Below are 13,828 nucleotides of genomic sequence, written 5' to 3' on the forward strand. Positions count from 1 at the left end.
ATTAACGTGCCCTACTCACGAATTGAGTTTGACATGGCTGCTCTCAGCATGGGCGAGGGGGGGGGGCGAACGGGGTGGTGGACCCCCTGGAAATTGACATCGTTCATTTCAAGATACATGAAAGCCGAAAGTTTGTTACTCTTATTGTTAAAAACAGAAGAAAAGTTCATTTAGTTAGTATTCGAACAGACCCGGTGGGGGCACATAGTGGTTCGGATTCCACTTTAAACTGTAGGTCCAGTCCCAATTAGCCTTACTGTGCACAAAGTGGATTTAAAACACCAACTCAAACCAAACCAAAACATTCGAACAGAATAATCAAAGTAAAAACGCATTGGATCGAAAACATTGAGTAAAAAATACAGGAACAAAGAACAAATGGTTCCAGTTTTCAAAATTCTAATAATTACAGTTGTAGGTGAGAGGTCACACAACAAACTTTATGAAAAAAATTCCCTTATCATTTGAAGCCTTTTCTTGAACGAGACGTGCAAAAGTTAATATCAAAATGCATTTCAGATACTAACTGCATAAAATGCAAAATAAATCATGGAAAATAGTTTTGCTGGTATTCACTCCTTTTGTGGATCGAGTCTCAACATTTGTGTAATAATAATAATAATAATAATAATTATTATTATTATTATTATTTTATCGAATAAAATTGGTTTTAATAGTTTATAATATTAATAAAACATTATTATAATATGACATTAATAACCGTGGTAATAATACCCATTGTTATTTTTTCTGCTTTCAACTTTTATCATTTGCCCGACCCCACCTGCAAAAATTTCTGGCAACGCCAATGCTCTACAGGACATCGTAGTATTTCTAATACCAATAACTACTACAATAGATTAGTTTTGAAACAACATTATCGCAAGATCATGAAGTCTTCCGTATCTACAAATATTGCGCAAATCCAAAACAAGGACAGCAATTTGAATGTTAGTGACGGTAGTATTAAAACAACAGGTTGTATCAAGATTTTTAATAATAATGCGTTTTCAAAATGGAGATGTGACTACTCAGTATATTCTCGTGTCTCTGTCTCCGTCCAACTTTAGAATTAATTCTCTAATAATTCAATATGCCAGACCACAACAGCTTGTTGGATATGAAACGTGGCCACTAGTAGCAATAACAAATAAGTTAGGAAACTTACTGAGTGGGAATTTCGGTGAATAAAATTCCATTCTCTTGAAATACGCCAAAAGTTAGGAAGACTTGCGGTTACTACAAACAAGTTCCATTTCAAAATTTGTGTTCTGATCTTTTGCGAGAGAATCTTCTAAAATCAGCAAAATTTGTTTTAGCCAGATGAACAGTATCATTCTCTCTTGTTTCTCCAATACTTTTTAAATAATTCCTATACTCTCATATTTTACTAATTCTCTTCAGAAATTCCTTGTACACGGTCTTATGTAAGCATTTAAATTTTGACCACCTTATCTAAATATAGACGATTGATTGATTGATTGCTTCATTGATTTGGTTTATTTTACTTCGCTTGTCTGCTACTTTTCGCAAATCGCGAAGATGATAATGAGTAATGATATGATGAAATCCATGAAGGGACAATTACAAGGAACACCCATGCCCAGGCCATGATTCGAACCGGAACTCCTGGCGTCGTAGCGGGCTCTGATAGCCACTCCACCAAGGAGGACGACTCTAGCCTCGGTTTATATTTCTTTCCCAGCATCGATGTCTCTAATTTGTAGGACCTCACCGATGACGTTGTTGTAATGTCATCGACTTGTAATGAAGTGGGTCCGACTTCGATGTGGAGGTACTTAATGGTACGGATTCCACTGTAGGTCCAGTCCCGATTAGCCTTTCTGTTCATAAAGTGGACTTAAAAACAAATTCAATCATTCTAATTTGTGGGTTATATTCTTCCCTTTGTTTTATCAAAGTCGACGTTTCAACTTTGAAACAAAAATATTCATAGCATGCCTTGATATCTACAATGCCTTTGAATCCTATTGTTTCACATTTGCTTTCTCTCGTACAGCTGTTTATTACTTGCATTGAAATTGTTTCTACAGGACGCATTGTTCTTTGTCTTTGCAGATGCCCTTCGCATTCGTTCCGATGCAGCTACGGCGCCTGCGTCGCCCGAGCCCTTCTGTGCGACGAAGTGTCCAACTGCGCCGATGGCTCGGACGAGGATGCGAAGCTCTGCAACAAGGCGGCTCCTGCAGGCAGCTGCAGGCTCCCCTCGAAGCCCCCGGGTGGAGACTACCTGGTGGTCGGGTGCGAGGCGGAGGGCTCCTGCCAAGGGGCCCCGCACACCCTGGTCGACGAGTTCACCTCCATCAGCTACACGTGCAACCCTGGCTACGAAATGGAGGGGGACGCCAGCCTCTACTGCCTGGAGGGCGCTTGGAGTCCACCGGAGCCTACGTGCTTGAAAACTGCTGGTAAGCCTGAGAAAGCATATATGAGTGCCTTTCTCATATTTCCTCACTTACTCATGAAACGGTATATTTGTTACCTCAAGTTCGCCAATCAGAATATTTCTACTTGGAAGTACCTTCTTAAAAGTACTTCAATTTTGTTATCAATTCAATCAGAAAGATACAGAATTTTCTGAATGGATTGTCATGATTTAAATCGCTAGCTGAAACATGGAGAGTCGAACCAAAATTTGAAAGTAAAATTATTCGACACATAAAATGTCATTTAGATTAACTGTGTATATGCGTTTGGATGAAAGATTACTAAATCTGGAGACTTAGTTTAGAACAGCAGTATTTAATGCTTGATTGGACGTAGTTATAGCGCCCACCCAGTGTCGAATAACATGGGTACCTGGGGGAAACCCTGGGGGGGTAAAGGCGGTCAGGGGCGTGATGCTGATCACATCATCCCCACTCACGACCGGATGAAGAAAGTGTGGGGCGTTACCCCCACACCCCCTATACGCCTTCTTGGCGTTGTGCTAAACACAGGAGAGCACTTTACCTTTTTTACCTTCAACAAAGGGCAACAATTGTATAATAATATAGAAAGCTACTAAATACAACTGAAAATCCATTACGTTAAAATCTCCACAAGCATCTCATTCATAAGTTCGGTATTCAATGTTTTCAAACAGCTTTTTGATATTTCCATAATCATACAATAATATTACAAATGTAGTTATAACTTTGCAAATAGCTAACTTTTACTTCCTAGTCAACAGTTACGGCGGGCCTCCCCGATGGCACAGTGGTAACGAAGTCGGCTTGTAATCAAGGGATCCCGGGTTCGATACCCAATGGAGGCATATAGTGAGTAGGATATCACTTTCAACTGCAAAGTTGTATCCTAAAAAGTCCCAATTAGCCTTTCTGTGCATAAAGTGGACTTAAAACAACAATTCAATTCAATTCAACATGAACTAGTAATTCCCCTTCAGTGAAACTTAAATTTACACATAAAATTACTGAGGATAATTTCATCACTTTACGTAAGTGACTTCAAAGCATAATTGACATAATTTGGTATCGATTTTTACTGCCTTTTAGTAGTTTCCGTGGTAACTATCTGTATCCTGTTATTGTAAAAATCCTTTTAAGGGAAACGTATGATGCAAAATAACTTCTGAAAAATCGACATTTGGGAAAAACTGGTTTCAGATTCGTCATTAGCAGGCCAAGCAGAAAACGTTAAAACATTAACATAAACAATTTCTTGTGAAGTAATGTTATCAATTCAGAAAAAAAATGTTATGAGACCACTATATGTTCAAATCAGGGTTTTTAAAGGAATTTTAAATAAATTCAATTCCGGTTCAGGAGAGAAAATCAGGAATCGTAAGTGGGTTCTGGACAGTAAAGATCCTTATCTGTAAAGTATTTCAATTCGGTCCAGGAACATTTACCGGATCAATTTAAATACGGTCCAGGAACCTTTATCGCAATCAATTTACATACGGTTCAGTAACATTTTTTCCGGATCAATTTAAATACAATCCAGGAACCATTTTCTTCGGATCAATTTAAATAAGGCCCAGGAACCTTTTTCAATGAAACAATACACAACTTGGACCGAATTTAAATTGTGCGAGAGAAAAGGTTTCGGCCCTGCGTAACCCATTAAAACCCATGGGTTCGTGGACCTTTGACAACCCTGGTTCAAATAGTATAATTGGGAATGGATCTTCAGTTTAACGTGGGATCCAAATCACTGGGAATACACCAGGGATCAAGCCACAGACCCCTAGATCACAAAGAGACCTTGTGTAATCAAATGTTGTAACATCCACTACAGGGAAACGCGCGGAAACGAGGCGGAAATTTCCGTGCCAGAAGTCTGTAGGTAACCTGTTACGTTCTGCTGCCGCGTTTCCCAGCGTCTCAGTGGGCGTTATGCTTTACACGTGCCGTTTCCCCACGGGAAAAGTCCTGTCGAGAAACGCATGGGGAAGTAATGTGTAACGTCACCAGCACTGTTCATTTTCATTTCAGGCGCCGATGCCACCGAGGTGAAAGAGGACTCGGCAGGCGAAGGCAACTTCTGTCCACCGATGGCCTCCACGCAGAGGCTGATCGTGAGCTGCGTGAACCCGGAGACCAAGTACCCTGTCCCCTGCACGGGTGCAATCCCCATAGGGACGGTTGCTCGCTTCGAGTGTCCTCAGTACTACCACCCGACAGGGACACCGGAGGACAGGGTCAGCGTCTGCGAGAACAACGGGCATTGGAGTAAGAAGACGGCAAGCTGCGAACCGGGTACGTCATAAACAGGGAACGGATTTGTATGTAGTAAAAATGTGCTTAAAATTGTAACGGTATAGTTTGCTCTTTTAAGCTGATTCTCAGCAACATACACAATATACACAACCATACATTTTTGAATCCTTGTCCCGAGGTTCAAAACTTGCAGTACCTGAAGTTCTGTGGATGCTAGTTTAGGCAATAGACACGTACTTCTTCAAATTATAGCTTAACGCCCATTTTCTTTTAGATATATATAGGTTTATTCATAATACATTTACAGAAGTTAATTCTTGGACGTTATTCACAAAATTACTTTCCGGTGTACCCTGTCCCCCCTTCCCGAAGAGAGGGTGTAGACTCGCGTAGCCACTGGCTCCACGAGTAAAAAAAAAATATATAACCCTCAGTACCAAAAAAGGTGGCTTAAATTGTAATAATATAGCTTTTAATAATACAAGACACTACACGAGCTACTGTACGCTTACATTGACATTAATTTTAAAACAACACAAAATGTGTTTTCATTTTTTCTTCTCAAACAATGAAAAACAAAATTTTGTTTTAAATGTGGAGCCGATGGAGCCCTAATTCTCTATTGTTGACAACAATTGAAAATATACAGGAATTCAAGTGTTTTACAATAACAAAAGTAAACAGTTTGGGGGTCTAAAATTGTCAGTTATTAGCGAGAAATTCACCCAACTCTTTCGGTCAGACGGAGACATCTAGTTATTGCGCGAATATGGAGTATATGTTGAGAAATGTTCTGAAATATGGAAATAATATGTCAAAATAAGTAAAATATGTGAAGCAAGCACCTACCCCACGAAACCCACTTACAAATGCATGGACCTTCTCACAATAACCTAAGTACTCAACGTTTCGCTTACAAGAAGCAATGATTATGCCCCATCTAGCCTTTTCTGCTCTACAGGTTACCCACCCAATACGCTGATCTTTCAAACAAACAGACATATTTTACAAATCAAACACGTTTTAGAAGTATTCTGTGTAAGTATGTGGGGCATTCCATATGAAAGTGGCCCTGAATAACAATTTTTAAAATTAAATGCAACCTTTATTCTATCTTGAGAGTGAGCAATCTAAAATGCTCCTCTACATCAAAATTCAAGTATTTTACATAATTAAGTTAGAAGGTAGAATGTGTTTTACATATTAGTTGATTATTTAGTTTTGGATTTGCTTTTGTTTTCTATTGTATCCCACCCGTGAGACCAAAAATCAAATAATTAATTTGGATTTTTTAAACAAATAAAGTAAATAATGTAAACCAAGGAAAACTATGATATTGAATACTAAAAGATTCTTGAAATTGAATAATCGTGCTTTTTTATTGTGCTTCACAGTTTGTGGAAAAGTTATAACGGAGGTGGCGCCCCTTGTGGTGAACGGGTTTGGGGCCCGCTATGGGGAATGGCCCTGGCAGGTCGGTCTTTACTTCAAGAAGAACAAGGAGTGGATTTTCTGGTGCGGAGGGTCGCTCGTTAGAGAGGACATTGTACTCACAGGTACGTACTTCTTCGCTTCTTGCGCACGATGGCGCAGTGGTAGCGTCGTTGCCTTGTAATCAAGGGGTCCCGGGTTCGATACTCGGTGGAGACACATAGTGGTTCGGATCTAACTTTAAACTGTAGGTTCAGTCCCGATTAGCCTTTCTGTGCATAAAGTGAACTTAAAATAACAATTCAATCAATCAATTTGAGCACTGTTCGCAATTAGGTAATAACCTGGATAATGTTCGGACAACTTCATGAGATGTCACATACTCTGTTAATGTTTAGGCTACCAGAAAGCTTATGTGTATTTGAGTGAGTGTGTGTGTGTTTGTAGATAGGAAAACAGATAGGAGAAGCATTTAAAGATACGTAAAACGTTTATCTTGCTGCAATACTTTGCCTCAAGAAACATACACGCTATAGAATTATAGAATTAAAGAGCAGCTGTAAACAATTTTAAGGTACTATGTAGTACGTTTATCATGCTTAAGGATATCGACATTTAAATGAATTATTGATATATGTGTGTGCGCATAATTGTGTATGTGCGAGGGATTTGTCATGAGCAATAAATGAAACATATCAGCCACATCACAGAAAGTGAGTCTAGATGTCCCGACCGTGTCAGTACTTTCAAGATTTCTCTATTGGTTATCACTTGAAAGTAAAATTGGTAAAAACACGTTCCTGACTACATGATGTGCTTGATTACTTTTCATCATGCTGTATTTATGAGGAGATAATTTTTTTTTATGAACTGTTACGATCAGGACATGTAGGTTAACTTTTTTGTGGAATGGCCTATATGCTTTGCCTGACATAAGCCTATATTTGAGTTATTTTGCTGTTTTATAAAAAATAATAATTAATTATTAATAATTAATTTATGGAATATATTAAAGAAGCTAAAGAAATCATGTAGACTCTCGGCTTCATAGACAAGTTTAGTATCACGTTACACTAACCAATACACGTTGAAGTTTGTGAATAGAGTGTGTAATAAAATTTAAAAAAGTAAATGAATCCATTATCCATTTGAAATTTTCATTTGTTGATCTTACTAGAATTCTCTTCGATGTTATTTTCCATAAAACAAGAATGTCTATCATTAAAATACATTTTTGAGTATATTAGTTTTCTTATACACGATGTGCAACTGAGAGGCCGCGGTGGCTCAGTCGGTAACGCGTCTGACTACCATGCTCAAGGTCCCGGGTTCGATCCCCGGCCGGTTCAAATCCGGGAACTTTTCTAACGGTGGAAGCGGCCCCGGCGCCTACCCAGCGTCGAATAACATGGGTACCTGGGGGAAACCCTGGGGGGTAAAGGCGGTCAGGGGCGTGATGCTGATCACATCACCCCCACTCGCGACCGGATCAAGAAAGTGTGGGGCGTTACCCTCACACCCCCTATACGCCTTCATGGCGTGGTGCTATGCACAGGGGAACACTTTACCTTTTTTATCTTTTTACCTTTTTTACGATGTGCAACTGAAACTCCAATTAATGCTTTAAACCTGGCTTCAATGTTAGCATATTGTACTTTCATATTTATTCAAAACTGGATATTAATCTCTGTGATAAAATAATGTTGATGCTATTTTTACCTTAGCTGCTCACTGCACTTGGCGTGTGGAGGAACCGAACCTGCGAGTGGCTGTCGGGAAATACTACAAGGAGTTCAACAAGACCCAAGACCTCACGCAGATCAAACTTGTAAGTTATTTCCCTGATGTAGTAAGAAAAAGTATAGGTTTGGTGATATCATTCCATTATGGAGATTTTGTAACCCACTAATCTGAGAATACACTACAGAATGACAACTTATGATTTTTGAAGTTCTATTATATTTGTTTATTTATTTATATCGGCTTTGTATACATGGCAAAGCTAAGACCTTAATTAATGCCTTTTCTTACACTTATCCATCTGCTTTCATCTGTTTACAAATAAAGTATAAATGAAAGAAAAACAGAATTAAAAAGAAATACAACAAAAATACACCGTTTATAACTCAAACACCGGCACATGCTCACCCTTTCACACACGTAAACAAACGCCAGTGCAGTTTATATTACACACACACACACACACACACACACACACACACACACACACACACACACAAACACACACACATTCTTATTCATACACACGCACACGCACACGTACGTACAAGCAAATGTATAACGTTACGCTTAAACATGGTCTAAAACAGTCTAAATTAATCATAATTCGACTGAAATATTACATGTAATCATTTTCTAGTTCTAAATTTGAAACTAAAAGGACTAAATCAGTCATGCTAGAGTTATTGACACACTTTTTTTTAATTTTATTTGTTTTTTTTTTTTTTTAGAAATTGATGGATTGCAGGAAGACACATACTTGACGAATACCTCAAGCAATAATTGATTCCGAGGTTACCTCAAACAAGTGACTTTCTCTGTTTCTCTCTTTCAAACTATATTTCGGTAGCCTCTCTCACTCCGCAACATATTTGTCTTTATGACATTGTCGTTGACAGATCTACTGCTCCTTGAACTCACAGAACGCAGCACCAGTACCATAGTAGTAACTTGACGGGGACAAGGGGGTCCATAAAGCCTTAAAAATGTTAAGGTTTATTAAAATTATTTCCACACAATAAAGGTACTTTTGTTAACCTTCTGAGAACTAAGGAGCAAAGTAGTAAATAGTAATATTTGTGATTACGTAAATGTAACGATTATTTATGATTCCTGAAAGCTAATTTTATGGAATGGAAAACTTTTCGATTCTGCCTCCCCCCCCGCCCCCTTCAAATTAAAACTGAAGTTCGATTGTGCATCTTCAAAATTAGGCCACACATCACGCCCCAGTTCCTCGGGTTAATTTTGATCGTAAAATCTTGTCAGACAATCTTGTCAGCATTTTCTCACGGATGTAAAATTTCAAACGATCATTTTCATAGACACAACCATCATTGACTACCATTTTGCGTTTTATCCGCAAAAAAATAATTCTAATATGTATTTATAACAATTTTCCTAAGATTATAACTACGATGTCTTTCTTTTTCAGGTGAGGAAGATAATAATGCATCCAACGTATCAAGACCTCGTAGGCAATTACGGATCTGACATAGCTCTGCTTGTTTTGGAATCACCAGTGGAACTTAGCCCAGTGGTGCAGTTGGTGTGCCTCGACTGGAACCAGACTCTAGCCACTGCCCACATAACTCACGGAGCTATTGGAGTTGTAAGTCGATTATATTTATTAGTTAATCACTAGGGATTATAAGATGCAAAATCATGGTCGGAAATATGGAAAAAAAGGTTCTGAAAATGTTTTCAAAACGGTGCAAAAAGCGGTGTTGATAGAGAACTGTAGTTCTGCCGAATATGTTTTGTTGAAGTTCGTGTTTTCTCTCGTGGATTTTGCTACATTATCTTGGGAAGTATTGGGGCTGCAATGATTGTATTATACCATTAGCTCCAGTTCTGCTCTATAAAGTGAGACTATAGCTGCTCAAGAAGAGTGAAAAGCATGTATTTTTCTGTGCAATTTTTTTTTAACAAAACATGAAAGAAAAGGAAGGGAAAAGGTGCTGAAGCATCAAAGAGAGAGTAATAAGGGGATAAATGTACTAATCTCACGAGAAGGTGCAACAAAGTGTGTTCATTTTACTTGATTTCATGCCCTAACGAAGGATGAAAAGAGCCATATTTTTGGAAAGTGCTGCACCCTAAAATCCGTTTCCAGTTAATCACGAAGTTAAAGAAAGTATTTTTCATAATGTCAAAATGCCTGTCCTTTATCACGGGTTACAGCCGCCTTTTGGGGCTATACTCCTAGCAAGAAACCTAGGCCCATCGGAGGTTCTTAATGCTCGGGAAGTAACAGGATTTTCAATACTCAAAATATAACAAATTAATCCAATCAGGCACTGCATTCATTTTACAGATATGTAGCTTCATTACAGTTGTCTGGGTACAACATTTATTAACTATAATTGAACTTCTGGTTTCAGTAAGTGGTTGAGAAAACTCACATGAGAGAGAGAGAGAGAGAGAGAGAGAGAGAGAGAGAGAAATTCCCATTTTACGTGACGGAGAGAACAATATAAAATCAACTAAATTTAGCTGTCTTTATAATCTATGAATTAATTAATTGAAAAACAATGTACCAATATGATCACAAAATGACGATCGAACAAAACGTTAATATTTGTTATAGTTAACTGGAAAACTGAAGACCGATTGCTTAGGCGATTCTCTCTCTCTTTCTCTCTCTTATGGCTGCCGATAGCAGCACATGCACGGCATCTCGCCAACCAATCCGAGCCCTCTCGTGACGTTACTTGTGACGTCACTCACTCTTGCAAAAAAAGTATTATTTTGTATATTTTCAGACCTCAACAAAATAATAAGAAAAAATATCCATGTGATCGAAGGGTTACAGGGTGAATTGAGGGAGAGGCGGGAAAGGTCGTCTACAACCAACAATTGTCATCACTGCACAGGGACGACGACAGGGGTGGGCACGGGTGGGCAAGCGCCCACCCAAAAATTCCTGTGCCCACCCGATTGCCCACCCAATCAATGATTAAATATTTAAGTGTAACCTGGTGTTCATAACATGGATATTTTACTTGTGAATATTATCTATACTGGAAATGTTCACATATTATCAACCCATAAAAAGCCACTTTTGTCATTGCGGAAACACAACTGTGATCAAATTAATACTTCCATGTTTAAAAACAGCTAGTAGGCTTAGGAGGCTCAAAATTATGCAGGGTATGATCAAGATTAGATCTGAATTTAGGGTGAACTTGAGGACTGTAGCTCCGGGCCTCCACTACGTATATATATTCTGGCCTGGCTATGGTTAAAATAATCTTCAAATAAACAAATCTAAACATCATCTTAGCGTTACTTCCACCAGCAACACAATACATTATTTCGACTTTTAATTAATATTAGAACAATTTAATCAAGAAGACTTAGTTAGATGGGCAGCCATGTGACACGAATGGCAGAGGAAGGAATAGTTTACAGGATTCTTGGGAAACCTGATGGTAAGGGACCAGTAGGAAGGCCAAAACGAGGATGGAGGGATAACGTTGAGATGGACTTAAATAAATCGGTAAGGATGGGAAAGATTGGATTGATCTTGACCAGAATAGGGGCAGATGGAATGCTTGTGTTGCTGCAGCCATAAACCTTCGGGTTTAAGTATGCTATAGAGCAGGCATGTCCAACGCCTCGATCGCGATTGACCGGTCGATCGCGGGGCGTTTGTTGGTCGATCGCAGTTATCTATTGTAATTATACGAATATACGTTATTTGAATTCAACTTCTATAATGTATAATGGCTGAGTAAGTACAAATTTTTGCAAAGATTAACGATTAATAGTAGCTCACTGCCTGTTGTTGATGTGACAATAAAAAGTAGATCACTGCTTGATTGAAGTTGGACATGCCTGCTATAGAGTATAATATAATTTTAATTAGCTCTGCATTGAAATTCCAGATGTTTCCCTTTTTTTTTCATTACAATTTTTATATACCTGTCATCTTCAAATATCAATGTGGTATACGAAATATCAACTTTATATTCGTTCTACTAATAAGAAGGATTCACAACAATCACTTCAATACCGAAGTGAATAAATTTTAATAAATCAGTTATATATGGAAAAAGCTACAGAATTATTCAATTGCTAATGAGTGGCTTATCCTGTTTAGAAATCCTCGTTCCACACATAAATTTTGTCACATGAATCAGCCGAAAATGTCAACAGAATCTGTAGATGCAGCTGAAGTAAAGTATATAGAAGACGATTTTGTTAGTTTGTTTCTAAGCCCACTTTTATGCTCAGATATGCTAATCAGGACTAAACCTACAGTTTAACGTGTAGTCCGAACCGTGTGCATTGTGTTGCCAGCAGAGGAGGGGGGAGTCGAACACAGGACCTCTTCATTATAATGCTACAGCGTTATGCCATTGGGGGAAAAATATACAGAAAGAACTCGCACCAAATGTGGCGTTTTATCACCACAGAAGATGTGTCTATTTTAAGAGGGTGATTGCCCGAGACAACTATTTGAGAGTTTCGGAAAACAACGTCATTGTTCACGGAATTAGCTGCCTTGATCCACTAATGAAACGCTGTGCGATTGAAATTACCACCTCAACTTTCTAAGAGGTATAAACTAATGAAACTCCATTTTTGGAAGAGTAAGTTCTGGTTGATTTGTTTTATTGTAAGTCATTTTTTTGCTAATTTTAATAATGACGACGTTATTAGGTTCAATGGTGATTAGATGAAAGTAACGAAGGGGCGAAAACAAACACATGCTGACACTTAAAATACAAACCCTCATAAATTATTACTTTGACAGTGGTTCCAGGTGCCAGGGACTCGTTGCCCTGAAAGAATAAAGTTTCCAGGGCATGTTGCCCAGGATAGAGGTTGACATTCTAGTGTGTTCGAAATGGTCACGCCATACAACCCAATGAAAAATAGATGAATTATTACTGGTACGATGATCAACTTCGATTAATTCTTTGTGTCCTAAATCACTTTCTTATATCAAAAAATATGTTCATGTAACCATACGTGTATTGCTTCTCCCGCATTAGCAATATGACAGTTCTTCAGAAAACGAAGAGCAACTTAGCTAATAATCTCTTAAATTCTGAACAGATTTCTCAATCTTACCTGTTTATTACTTATGAGTGATATTTTGTCAAAATAGCCTTTCATTAGCCTAGGAATACTTCATGGACAATGAACAAAGAATTTGTTTTCCATGTGTGTTTTAAATCATTCCTAATAAGACGTTTATTTTAATCCAAACATTCAGTGGCAGTGGCGGCGATTAGGAGGAGCGGGAAGTGGGAAGTGCAGTTCCCCAGCCACATTTTGCCACTTTTTGCCCCCGCACTATGGCCTCTTTATGCTAAGCCTTTTCTACCAAGAAAACGTATATTCAGGAGTGCCCACAGGGGGATTATGGCGCAGGCTGCGCCATCGATTCTTTAGGGGATTTTTTCCCTTCAAATAAGGTAAAATTGAACATTTATATATTTTTACAAAATAAAGATAAAAATTTTACACCTTAAATTCACCATATTTAATCCATTAGATAAGAAAAGAAAGCGTTTAAGGTCATTATCGAAGGTGCGAGGAGGGGGGAGATAAGTATCCAACTCTTATATATTAGGCCTTAATTGACACGTGGGTTCTGGGGGGAATTCTGAATTAGACGTTGGCGGGAAGTTATTCAACTCTAAGTCTTAGATTATGCCGGGTATTTTAGTCAGAGGGGCATTGAGCATTAAGGTATCCAATTCTTGTGTATTACTATTGTCTTAGAATGTTGCAGAAATTCTGGTGTGGAGACTGAGAATTATTTTTTTGGAGGAGGCAATATCCACACTTCAATGTCAACAGTTAGTCTAAAATTGGCATGGACATTTTTGTGGTAGGATTGAGTATTAAATTTAAAGGGGGAGATATGAAGCTCTTGATAAAATGTTAAATCTTAGATTGTCAAGGGATTTCTGTAGTGAAGAGAGAGTTTGAACATTAGATTTTGGAGACTATAT

General features: G+C 38.3%; 1 protein-coding gene across 1 annotated transcript in view; it reads left to right on the forward strand.

Moving 5' to 3' along the window:
- The window catches only part of LOC146003947 (modular serine protease-like), a 69,663-nt gene that overhangs the window by 39,216 nt on the left and 16,619 nt on the right, over positions 1 to 13,828 (forward strand). Inside the window, exons 7-11 of the mRNA XM_083142459.1 lie at positions 2,080 to 2,429; positions 4,461 to 4,724; positions 6,080 to 6,241; positions 7,841 to 7,944; positions 9,292 to 9,468. Of these exons, the coding sequence (XP_082998585.1) occupies positions 2,080 to 2,429; positions 4,461 to 4,724; positions 6,080 to 6,241; positions 7,841 to 7,944; positions 9,292 to 9,468 (1,057 nt within the window). The remainder of the gene's footprint in view (positions 1 to 2,079; positions 2,430 to 4,460; positions 4,725 to 6,079; positions 6,242 to 7,840; positions 7,945 to 9,291; positions 9,469 to 13,828) is intronic.

Source organism: Lepisma saccharinum, chromosome 21, assembly GCF_977018435.1.
Source record: "Lepisma saccharinum chromosome 21, izLepSacc3.1, whole genome shotgun sequence".
Taxonomy (NCBI): Eukaryota; Metazoa; Arthropoda; class Insecta; order Zygentoma; family Lepismatidae; genus Lepisma; species Lepisma saccharinum.